Source organism: Chrysemys picta, chromosome 11 (assembly GCF_011386835.1).
Source record: "Chrysemys picta bellii isolate R12L10 chromosome 11, ASM1138683v2, whole genome shotgun sequence".
In the NCBI taxonomy this organism is placed as follows: domain Eukaryota; kingdom Metazoa; phylum Chordata; order Testudines; family Emydidae; genus Chrysemys; species Chrysemys picta.
Genome location: NC_088801.1, coordinates 21,284,832 through 21,297,914, shown reverse-complemented (window position 1 = coordinate 21,297,914; position 13,083 = coordinate 21,284,832). Strand labels below are relative to the sequence as shown.

Genomic DNA, 13,083 nt, shown 5'->3' with positions numbered 1-13,083 from the left:
TCCACGCACCAGATGTCTGTACAATTATGTCCTTTTATATTTCTAGGACAATGGCTTTCCTCTAGCCTTTTTATGGCTTTTGACAGTAACATCTAAAGGGCAAGCCCTTTCATCTCAAAAGCTTCCTAAATGGGTTACAGACTGCATTAAAATCTCTTACTGGTTGAATAAATTGCCGGTTCCTTCTTGAGTTAAGATACATTCCACTAGTGTCCAAATAGCAGCAGTGGCTTGTTTAAGATGTATCCTTATCCCTGAAATCTGTAGAGCAACTACTTGGAGTTCGAGTCATACATTCACCAATCAGTCCTCCATTGTCACAGCTTCTAGGTCAGATGCTTTGTTTGATAGGGCTGTTTTACAGTCATTATTTAAATAGGGATTCCTATTGATCCCTTGAGGGGCAAGTACTATCCACTCACCTACGGTGGGATCTTTGTGGACAAGAAAGTGGTTACTTATTTACAATAACTGGAGTTCTTCAAGATGCCTTTTGCCATTTAGATCCCCAGACCCACTCTCCTTCCCCATTGATATAGAATCCTCACCCAAAATTCTATATTGGTGAAGGAGTTGAACAGTGGCAAGGCCTTTCTGCATTTTATACCCTCACTGTTGGTGATGCAAGAGTATGCAGGGTACATGCACAGCCCCAATGGACTCTGCTGTATGAAATATTCCAGGATCCCATGAATGAAACACAAATATGTACAGAGGGATCTGTCTGGACAAAGGTTTCTCAAAGAGCTCCATTTACTCTAAAGTAAGTAACCTCTCTTCAGGTGTTCAGGAGGAGCAGTTTCAAAGCTACCCAGGAAAAGAAGAGACCGAGCAAGAGACCCAGTACACCAGCACGTTTGAGCAAAGGGTAGTCCTGAAACACTTAGACACTCTGTGCTTGGCAAAGCTTCAGAGAGTACCACCACATTTTTTATTTTCCAGTCTGACCTCTTGTAGCCCATAAAGGAGATTAAATAGAATGTCTACATGGCACTGAGGCACTGGTAGTTGCTCTCAGAATGAAACTTGTTTGCAAGTGCCTCAATGGGACAAAGAACTTTGAGAGCTAGGGAGATTTATAGCATTTCTCATAGGCAGCTGAGATCCAAGAGCGAAAATCAAGCAAATATGGTATTTTTAGTGGGAAAAGAAGTGTGTTATTTTTTCTGGACAAATTCATTGGCAAGTAAAATTTCTCCATGAATTATCATTGCTTTTAATAAAATTGACAGCAGATAGTATGAATTTGTGGTTAATGCATCCAACCCCAAATAACTAAACAATGTAAAGAAAATATGTAAGATGCAGTAATTTTTTGATCATTGACAAATGTAGGCTTATCTCTTGGAGAAGGTATCCCTTTGTAGTCTCCTGAGGTTCTGGAGGCCATGGAGGATCCTCCCTACTGTGAGCAGGTCTAGATGTGGAGTTGGAAAATGTACAGTTGGGGCTGTTGTCATGCATGCATCTAGGGCTGTTAATCATCTCCTGCTATGCAGGACTGTGATTTTTGGTAATGTGTAGTAGGACATAGTGGATGGATTTGAAGCAATGGGGTTCCCAAAGTGTGGTGGGATGATAAATGGCACACATCCCTATTTTGGTATGAGCCCATCTTGCCAACAGAAAGGGCTATTTTTCTATGGTTATGCTTATGTTGGTAGATCACCAGAGATGCTTCCCTGGTATCACTATGGGCTGATCAGGGCAGGTTCATGACATTCTTTAAGAACACAGGACTGTTCAGAAAGCTACAAGCAGGGACAGTCTATCTTGAACAGTAGATTATCATCGATGATACTGAAATGCCAATAGTGATTCTATGCCACCTAGGCTACTGCTTGTTCCCCTGGCTCATGAAGCCATTTGCCAGCCACCTTAACAGCACAAAGGAAAGATTCATTTACAGTTCAGCAGGTGTTGAATGTGCTTTTGGCAAATTGAAGGGACACTAGCAGTGTTTACACACTATATTAGAGCTAAGTGCGAAAAATATCCCACTGATTATAGCTGTCTGTTGCATCCTGCATAATATCTGTGAAGCAAAGAGAGAAGAACACCTGCCAGGCTGGAGGGCGGAAGTTTAGCAGCTGTTGTCTTGAACTGTTCCAAGTCAGCAAAGAACTTAGTGTGATGCTATGTGGTTAAGGGAGGATTTAAAAGAGCTCTGTAATGGAAAGCCATAGTGGTGTTCTGGACTGGACTGTTCTTTGTGCCTGGAGCTTTGCGTGCTGCTAGGAATTGTGTAGTGCTGCCTGTACTTTTATAAGTGTTTTTTCCTGAACCAATGAGTTATTTTGTGCTTGCCGTACATTTATAAATACTGTCAGATTTGAGTACTGCTGTGTATTCTGCAGTATGAGTTGTGAACTATAAAGATAATTTTATTCTCCAAAACCAGAAATTTATTGAGTGGCAAAAGCAGCATACAAAAAAGCCATAGCCAATGCAACAGAGGGTCCTGTGGCACCTTTAAGACTAACAGATGTATTGGAGCATAAGCTTTCGTGGGTGAATGCCCACTTTGTCAGACGCATGTAATGGAAATTTCCAGAGGCAGATATAAATATGCAGGCAAGAAGCAGTATGGAGATAATGAGGTTAGTTCAGTCAGGGAGGGTGAGGTCCTCTGCTAGCAGTTGAGGTGTGAACACCAAGGGAGGAGAAACTGCCTCTGTAGTTGGATAGCCATTCACAGTCTTTGACACCATCAGATCAGGATTAAACAATGCAGTAGAAACTTTTAACATAAATTAATGGAATAAAACTTTACAATTGGAAAGGCAGCAAACAAATTCTTCTATCCATTTGAGTGTACAAGTATAGTTTTGTGTGGCTTATACATATGTCAACCATGGTTCTCACCGGTTAGGGTAAGTGAAACTGGTTTTTTTGTTGTCCTCAGGTGTGGAATGGTGGGGGGCACATGTGGCATGGTGGAGGGTGTAGAGAGCTGCTATCATGTAATACTGAAGGGACTCTGGGATTTTTACAACTATAGGTCAACCAGGATCTGCAGCATTTGGGTTTCTTTCCTGAGAAGATTTATTATGTCCTGGTGCATTTCTGTCTCCTTTTCCTACTGGGACTCCTGGGACTTTTTCCTGTTCGCTCTTTCCTTCTCCAGGCTGTCTGCCATGTTGGCCCTTTGTTCTAGGTGTGATGCAGCACTGGCTTGCAGGATCTTGCTGAACATGTCCTCTCTAGTCCCTCTTCTTTCTTCTCCTCCTCATCAGGGTCAGGCATTCTGTGGGTGTGGAGCAGGCATCCTGCAAGGCCACTGATGAAAACAGACAGATGAAACCTTAGATTTATCATTACTATAGAAAGGGAAAGATAAATTTCAAAATTCCCTTTCCTTATTGCCATAAACGCTTTGAATAAAATGTGCTTATCGATGTGTCAGCTTTGGAGTGCCTACCCTGACTCAGGAGAGTTAGAGGTATGTGGGATTCAGCAGTTAGATCCAATCACACCAGACTGGGTTCTGTCTAGGGAGCGTGGCTGGATCAAGTCATGACAATATTCTTGCTGAAGCATATGGAGCATCTGGTACAGGCCACTACTAGAGAAAGCATGCTGGACTAGATAGACCACTGGGTTGATCCATTACAGCAGTTCCTATGTTCCTGTGAAATTCCAGTTCAGCATGAATGATTTTTGAATAGTGTTTTCCCAAAAAAGGTTATGAACATTTTCCAAAAGTGAGTACCTCATGTTTTAGTTCCCCGCTCACACACTGTCTTGTCTGAATTTTTTCCAGCTTTTTAGTACAAAATAAAATTCTACCTGACCTATAATCTGAATTTCAGACAGATTTGGTTTTCTTTGGCAAAGGTGTGGGGTCAAAATTGGGAAGTATTGCCTCAATGAAAGAGATTGGCATCTCTCCATGGTAAGCTCAAATATATTACGCTTTGTAATATAACCCTCATACCATATGACTAGGACCCTACCAAATTCATGGCCATGAAAAATACATCACGGACCGTGAAATCTGGTCTCCCCCCATGAAATCTGGTCTTTTGTGTGCTTTTACCCTACACTACATGGGGGGAGGGACGGGACCGGTGTTTCTCAAATTGGGTGTCCTGACCCAAAGGGGGGCACAGTATTGCCACCCTTATTTCTGTGATGCCTTCAGAGTGGCAGCTGTTTGCCAGGTATCCAGCTCTAAAGGTGGCACTCTGCCAGCAGCAGTGCAGAAGTGAGGGCAATACCATATCATGGCATCCTTACTTCTGTGCTGCAGCCTTAAGAGCTGGGTGGCCGAAGAGTGGCAGCTGCTGACCTAGAGCCCAGCTCTGCAGGCAGCAGCGCAGAAGTAAGGGTAGCAATACCATACCATGCCATCCTTACTTCTCCGCTGCTTTCCAGCTACCTATGACCAACCATTAAAACAGCCACATATGTTATGCCAGTTGCTGCAAATGGCAGGGCAAACAAATCTTAACCTACATTTCTGAAATCCCTTTCTATAACCAGAAACTTTGATGTGTGAAAGAGTATCATTGTGCCCTGCCCTTTTAAAATATATTTTTATGTTCTCAGCCCTCATCAGCTCAGAGTAGCGAGAGTTTATATTTTATTTTATTTTTATTTATTTATTTATTTCATTTTGTTTTAAATTGGAAGCTTATTTCTAAAACTGAGTCTCATGGGCTTTCATACGCTGCTCTTTTGGCCCAGTTAGTGTGTCAGCATAATGTATGTATTTTCTTATATAAAGTACTATATACTTCCATTTTAAATGCAAATATTTATTAATTACTATAGTTTGAAAAAGTCATGCTTTTAATACTAGGAATCAATCCTATTCAACGTATTCATAAATGATCTGGAGAAAGGGGTAAACAGTGAGGTGGCAAAGTTTGCAGATGATACTAAACTGCTAAAGATAGTTAAGTCCAAAGCAGACTGTGAAGAACTTCAAAAAGATCTCACAAAACTAAGTGATTGGGCAACAAAATGGCAAATGAAATTTAATGTGGATAAATGTAAAGTAATGCACATTGGAAAAAATAACCCCAACTATACATACAATATGATGGGGGCTAATTTAGCTACAACAAGTCAGGAAAAAGATCTTGGAGTCATCATGGATAGTTCTCTGAAAATGTCCACGCAGGGTGCAGAGGCGGTCAAAAAAACAAACAGGATGTTAGGAATCATTAAAAAGGGGATAGAGAATAAGACTGAGAATATATTATTGCCCTTATATAAATCGATTGTACGCCCTCATCTCGAATACTGCGTACAGATGTGGTCTCCTCATCTCAAAAAAGATATACTGGCACTAGAAAAGGTTCAGAAAAGGGCAACTAAAATGATAAGGGTTTGGAACAGGTCCTATATGAGGAGAGATTAAAGAGGCTAGGACTCTTCAGCTTGGAAAAGAGGAGACTAAGGGGGGATATGATAGAGGTATATAAAATCATGAGTGATGTGGAGAAAGTGGATAAGGAAAAGTTATTTACTTATTCCCATAATACAAGAACTAGGGGTCATCAAATGAAATTAATAGGCAGCAGGTTTAAAACAAATACAAGGAAGTTCTTCTTCACGCAGCGCACAATCAACTTGTGGAACTCCTTACCTGAGGAGGTTGTGAAGGCTAGGACTATAACAGCGTTTAAAAGAGAACTGGATAAATTCATGGTGGTTAAGTCCATTAATGGCTATTAGCCAGGACGGGTAAGGAATGGTGTACCTAGCCTCTGTCTGTCAGAGGGTGGAGATGGATGGCAGGAGAGAGATCACTTGATCATTGCCTGTTAGGTTCACTCCCTCTGGGGCACCTGGCATTGGCCACTGTCGGTAGACAGGATACTGGGCTAGATGGACCTTTGGTCTGACCCAGTCCGGCCTTTCTTATGTTCTTATGAATATTCTTTCCAGGTATTTTATCACATATATTAATATGGGTTTTTTTAAATTACCTCATAGATTTAGATCACTAAACTACTTACACATTTTCTATTTTGGAAAATAAGCATAACATCCTTGGTTAATCTGGGTGTTTTAAAGAACACTGTCAACATTTGTTTATTAAATGGCTTATTTAAAAAGATCAATTATCTGATGTGCACACTTTAAATAGTATGCCTCTCCTTTTTTCTTTTAAAAAAGTTACTATTTTTTTTGCCCCATCTATATTCATGCGAGTGTTTTTTTGCTATCTCTGAAAGCCAGTCCAAACATGTTCTGCCCCACTTCTCACCCTAACACCCTTTCTGACTGTGTACCCGGGTACCAGCTGTTTGCTGTTTATACAGTTTCAGCTCTGCTATTTCATGGTCTGGGGAACAGGATGCACCATTAGCAAAACAGTGATAATGACTTTTCAGAAAGTGCTGTTAGTTGCACCAAGTAAACAAACATTTTCTCTGTAATCCTTCTGAGTTATGATCTTAAGAGTTATTTGTAACAATAGTAGATACAACATTTTCATGTTGTCTCATCTACCCAATACACTTTTGTAAGTAATTCACACACCATCATACACTGCCTCTCAAAAGCAGGATTTCCTTGTAAATAGAACAGCTTGAAATGGCTCTCTTTGTAAACTATACAATTCCAAATGAATTTGCACAAACTTTAGAGAGTCTAGTTCTACCTACTTTCTCAATTTGAACCAGTTACTCAAGGCCATATTTGATTTTTTGTTTTTTTAAATTTTGGCCATATTTTATTTTTGGAGTTACAGGCCAAATGCATGTCCTTCTGACGTAGGACGTTTATGTGTTTGGGGTGGGTTTAGAGAGAATTTGACAGCGGTGTCTGTGAGAAACTGCAGAAAGATGAACAATTTGGCTTCAGTTTTTGAGCACAGAGTTGTACTTTGTTAGCATTCTGAAATTGGTCCACATGTATGTAAGTTTTGCTGTTGCTTTTGTTGTTTCATGTCTATTAGTTCATGAAAATAACAGGAGATATGTGCACAATGAAAATAAAAATAAACAGGGAAAGAATATCCTGGATCTTTATCAACTAGTCATTTCCGAGAGAAAATAAATTACTCCATAAGTCCAAGACTCTACTTGACCACTTTGAAGACAGAATTTAGCCATCTATTCAAATGGAATTGCAATATGTTTACAGTGTTAACTTAGAAGATGAGTCACAAGTTGTCAAATTTCTAAACTTCCTTTGTATCATTACATGAGTTTTTTTCACATCTTTATTAGATATACGTGATGATTCCAAACATTTTATCTGCATGATTGCCAAGGAAAGGGGGGTAGATGTAGGAAGTTCCCAATATTTGCCCCATAATATTTAAGAGCCCCAAATGTTGTTGAAATAATTATTTTTAAAAAGCAGTACTGGCATTAAAGAAATAACATTAGTACAAATATGAAGGTATCGCATTGGAAAGCATACTGTTAGTATATTATTTTTATTACAAGTATTGTGGCAGTAAAAGCAATGGCCCAAATCAGGGTCATGGCCCTGTTGTGATATTAGTTGTAAATATACAGTAGTATAAGACAGTCCTTGTTCTTAAGATCATTGGATCTACTCTGATTTTCATTACTGGAAGATCTAGCCCATTGTACATTTATTTTTTAAATGGAGAAGATGGGGAAAATAAGTAGTTAGAGATGGGGATGGTGTTTAAATATTATCTTAATCCTGGGGTAGGTATTAATATAATAATGTTAAAATTGTGAAGAAACAATGTAGTTCCTCATGTGGATGATTGAGCAAAAATGTGAGGTTCATTTTGAGCAGAACATTTTTCATTGAATTATTCCCCAGTCAAGGTGATAGCTTTTACTAATTATATTTTTTCTGTCTGTATTTTTTCCCCCAGGAAATGACACAATTTACTGGACTGACATGGGTTTCAACAAAATTAGCAGAGCTAGACGAGACCAGACCTGGAAAGAAGACATAATTTCAAATGGCTTGGGAAGGGTTGAAGGCATAGCAGTGGATTGGATAGCGGGTATCACCAATGCCTTTATTATTTCTTAAATACCTTTTTGATAGACCTTTTTTATGCTAAAAAACCCCCTACTTGATAATAGTAGACTTCTGTACTTCTAGCCACAGAGGTGCATTTTTTTTCTTTCTGCTTCACTCTCTCCTATATTTAGAGCCTCTGGATATGTTTTTTTCATATTGACGATCACTCACTGTGAATTTAGCAAAAATCTCCCAAGAATTCCATAAGGTGGAAAAAATGGTTTTAGACATTCTCTTATGCTTGAAGACAGTTGGAAAATTAAAATGCCCCCTGTTTCTTAGGTGTGGAGTTTCAACTTTGTTTTGATACATACAGATTTGGTTTGGACCTTAAGATAGAAATGTTTGAAAGTAGGATTAAAAATTACAAATTTCACTTCAGTGTATGTTCATAATAACTATGTTTAATGAGAGAGTAATAAAACCTAAAAACATATTAAAACAAATACAGAACATTATTCTCTGCTACTATGTTTTATGCAGCTGAGATTAAACAGCAGCTGGTCTTTTAAAGAAGTAGTTTATTTTCTTAGTAATTTCTTGGTATTTCTCCTAGGTAATATATATTGGACAGATCATGGCTTCAACTTAATTGAAGTTGCTAGACTCAATGGCTCATTCCGATACGTAATTATATCCCAGGGTCTGGACCAGCCAAGATCCATAGCAGTGCACCCAGAAAAAGGGTAACTTAAATATTTCTATATCTTTGTAAAAAAATGCATGCTAATATTAAAACTCTACAATTAGTAAATTGGGCATTCATTCTGACATCTGTTTACCGCTAGAGTCTTCAATAAAACCAGACAAATATTGTACTGTAAAAAACAGTTTTTATAAAAATTGGATGTTCTCATATACTGAGATACTTACTATGATATCTCTGTTTAAACTAAATATTACAGTCTACTTCCCTATTTGCAGAACAGTTTCCCTACTCTTAGACTGTCTTTTACCTGAAGGCTAGCAAGAGATCAGAAGTGTGCTTAATTTTTTTGAATCCTCTTTAAGTTTTCAGCACATTGTCAGAATACAAACTACCCAACTATAATAAGCCCAATGTGGTGATGAACGATTAAAATGGTGTAATTCTTTGATGGGCATAACTATCAATGTGTTGGCCCCAATCTAACATCTTTTCCGCACCAAACAAGAAGATCTCCATTGTTCATGGATAAACTATATCTGATGAAGTGCTTAGGTACAAGAATAGAATGGTGGTGGCACAAAACATTCTTCAGATCCATGCACCAATTGCAAAGTGCTGTGGACTATGCTGATGTAATAACAGATCCCCTTACCATCACAGCTGCACAGCTGTTGCCAGCACAGGTGTTCTGGATTGTGTAAGTGAAACAGCAGACATAAACATTGATCACTACAAAGAATTCTCATCCTACTTTGAAGAAAATATCAACTATGAAAAGGACTTCCCGAGACAAAATATTCTAAATCACACCAGATTGCATTAACTGTATGATAGAATTTGGCTTCATTATACATGGGGAAGCCCAGAGACATAGTTGAGTGACCACATATAAACAGAACCTGGGCCCTTCCTGACAGGCAAAGACAAGTGGAGAACAACTGTGTCTACTGCTAATGCATTATCAATGTCTCTTTCAGAAAATTGAACTTGCCAACCTCCCGGAAAACACAAAAGTCCCTTAGAAAGTCATATATACGTCTATATATCTCATTTTCCACAGATTCAACCAACTCCCATCATAAGGAGATCAAATACCTACAGGAAATCAGCTTTTACATTCAGTCAGGGGAGTTCTTCAAAGTGGTGTGAAGCCTAGAGTGGTTCTTCCAACTTACCACTAAGCCTCAACATTCAGTTAGCATCAGTGATGGAAAAGGACTTCTGAAACTGTTTTCTTTTCATCCAGGATAAGGATCTAACAATAGTGATATATGTATTCTTCAGCTTGGATTATTATAATTCATTATATCTTGGGTTGAAGGTGGAAGCAACCATAGGTTTCAGCTAGTGCAGAATCTCAAAGTCTGCCTCCTCAACATGACATAACTCCTGTGTTCAGATAACTCCACTGATGGCCTGTCTACTTCTGCTGACAGTTCACGGCCTTGTTTTTTGTCTTCAGAACAACTAAGGGATCGGAACCCAGCTATGTGAGTGACCACATCTCTGTCTACAAATTGTCAGGACAGCTGCGCTTCTCTGAGACAAAGCACCTCAAAAAGCCCCGAATGAAGCACAGTAGAGTCAGATAAAGTACTCTTGCCCAAAGGGGCTTGTGTATTTAAACAAGCTCCAACTTCAGGGTAAATGTTTTAATGAAGATGTGACCACCATTATTTATATATTCCTCAAGTACAATTACTTACGCCTGACTAGGGAAAACTCACAGGAAGTATTGTGCAGATTTATTTTACCTGGGGAGTGCCAGCAGGTTGCAGTAGTGAGCTCTATAAATAAATCCCCCACCTAAAAGAGCTTAGAATGTAGGAAAAGAAACAGTCAGCTACTCCCAAGTATTTGGGGAGGAGAGAGGGATTGTAGCCCCAATCTTCATTCCGCAGAGACATCTAAAATCTGAAACCTGCTTATGGGGGAGGGTGGATCCAGAGGCCTTGAGTGGGAATGAATGTTAAGGAGCTTTTTCTTTCACTTAAACCTGGAAGCAGGCGTGTGTGTTTTGTGTTTCAATGCAAACATTTTTCACAGACCAGTTCCTGACTGTCTCCTGTTTTAAATTACTAAAGGAATAAACCCTAAATAGCCATATAAGGAGGTAAAAGAGAAATGGCAGTGCTAAAAATGAGAATTTTCTTGTTTGCTATGGTAGGGGGGAAAATATTTGTACTGGATTACTGTGCCTTCTCTTTCTCTCCTCTAATCTTAAAATACTATGATTTGGTGCAACGCAAAAGTAGCTAGTACAACAAATGGCAGGTGAATTACTGTCTGGAGGATTTTGTTCAGTAATTCCAGTTGAAGTACAAGACAGTAGAAAAAAAAAGAGAACAGTGTACTGTGTATGAAATGATTTATGAACAAATTCAGTAGTGGAAAGATTCTTTAGTTTCTGCAGTCTTGTTAAGCTTTCTAGGTTTCAGAGTGTGTTCAAAATGATTGAGGAAGTGGAGAATATGAAGGTACATTAATTAGTAAGTGTTCCTCTTGTGGCAAGACAGTATATCCCAATTTGGCTGGATCTCTGTCTTTTATTCTAAGCCTCAAAAATGTCACTTGAGATAAATTCTGAAGTTGTAAACCTCTACCCAGCCCCAGACTGCACCTCTGTGATTTCTTCAGGAAAGAATGAAGTCTCTGGGGCAAAGACATCTTTTGGATAGGTGGATGGTGGTAATAAATTCTTTATTATGTGAGATGTAGGCCTCCTTTCCTCACTCCTCCCCCTCTTGCCTTCTTTCTAGATAAACCTTTAATAGCTGCTTATACCCCAGCTCTATGTCAATGAAACCAAAGTTGACAGCTGCAAAAGGGAAATGAAAATGACTATTGTTAAACCCTTATAAGTAAAGTTGAGAGGGAAATTGTTTTCTTAACCCTTGAAAATTTTAGAGATGTTGAAAAATTTCTCATTCTGCATTAGGGAGAACCAGAGATCTTCCAATATTTTTTTCACAAAAAAACAGTGTGAGCAAAATCACAGAATAGCCAATAATTCAGTGGTTATGGCACTCATGGGATGTAGGAGGGAGGGGAGAACCAGGTTCGAGCCTCTGTTTTCCCTGAGTGAGTATAGGGACTTGCATCTCCTGCATCTGAGTTGTCTCCTAACCATTGGCCTATCAAGCCAGTCACTCTCCCTCTCTCTCTGTGGCCCAATTAATTAGTTATACAAAGTGCAACAGCTCCAACAGGAGTGATCACAGACTATAACCCATTTGTTAGGGAACTCACCTGTGATATGAGAGAACTGTGTTCAAATCCCTGCTGTCAATCAGGCATCTCCCCGGTCTTCTGCATCCTATGTGAATACAGGTAGGTATCACTGGGGAGCTCTCTCTCTTTCTCTGGTTTTGAGCAGAAATACCATCATGGATCTCTGGGAAACATTCCTGAAAATTTTAATCAAAACAGCCCCTTTCAAGTTTGATGAACTGGTGTTTTCGGTCAAAAAACAAATTATCTTCAAATTCCCAAACAGCTCTATTTATTAATTCTGCCAGTCATAGCAAAATATAAACCATGCATTGTTCATCCCCTTCTGATAATGTTTCTAGATAGTAATATAAACCATACTGAGTAAGTTCAGAAAGGTACCTTAGACCTATACGGCAACTTGTCTGCCTCACCTCACTTATGCCTGCAAGATGATATGGATTTGACTAATTTTGATTTTCTTGGATGAAGCCAAGGAGAACGTTCCTGATTAGTTTAGGTATTTTAACTTTATGTACTTACCTAATTCACACTGAAAAATTTCAGAAATACTGAAGACTGATTCCTCTGTCCCATTCAAATTAACCTCAGATATTTCATATTAACTTCAAGTAGATTAAGCTTAACATCGTCTCTTTTCATCCTGTTGTTTCCTCTCTATATAGGGAAGTGCCATCTTCAGAGATCCACAAGATACATACATTGACACCCTTCTGGGAAGGTCCTATACATTTTTCTACATCAGTTAGCAACATCTATTCTGTGTCATTCTGCTAGTGTTTTGATAGTGTATTTCAGGGCTTCTTTCCCTACAAACTTCTGGTTAGGAGTCGCAAATGAATTTTTACCTTACTAGATATGGTTTTTGTGTGTAACTGGAGTTGTCTCAGACAAGCAGTTAGCGCTCTAAGAGGAAGACTAACAAGTGTTTAGTTGAACTAAAGAATGAAGAACTGTTTTTCTGAAGTCAGCATTCAATGTAACTTCTATGTCAAGAAAATAATGCTGATTAAACATGTGAATACAAGTATAGTTAATCTTGGAGATGCTGATTGCTATTCCATAGTTAAAGGTGCATTGAAAATGTAGTTAAGGTGAGTTTTTAATCACTCATTTTTGGAAATTTTGACAGGTTATGTTTCTTTGGGTCCCTCTTTAGCTTAATATCTTAGAAACTTAGAAGTTACCTGATGTAGTTGTTAAATTCTATAGAATAAGATATGTATTATATT

General features: G+C 38.7%; 1 protein-coding gene across 1 annotated transcript in view; it reads left to right on the top strand.

The window, feature by feature from the left end:
- LRP1B (LDL receptor related protein 1B) overlaps positions 1-13,083 on the top strand; it is a 1,261,104-nt gene that overhangs the window by 882,568 nt on the left and 365,453 nt on the right. Inside the window, exons 37-38 of the mRNA XM_065561615.1 lie at positions 7,817-7,951; positions 8,528-8,657. Coding sequence (XP_065417687.1) covers positions 7,817-7,951; positions 8,528-8,657 — 265 coding nt within the window. The remainder of the gene's footprint in view (positions 1-7,816; positions 7,952-8,527; positions 8,658-13,083) is intronic.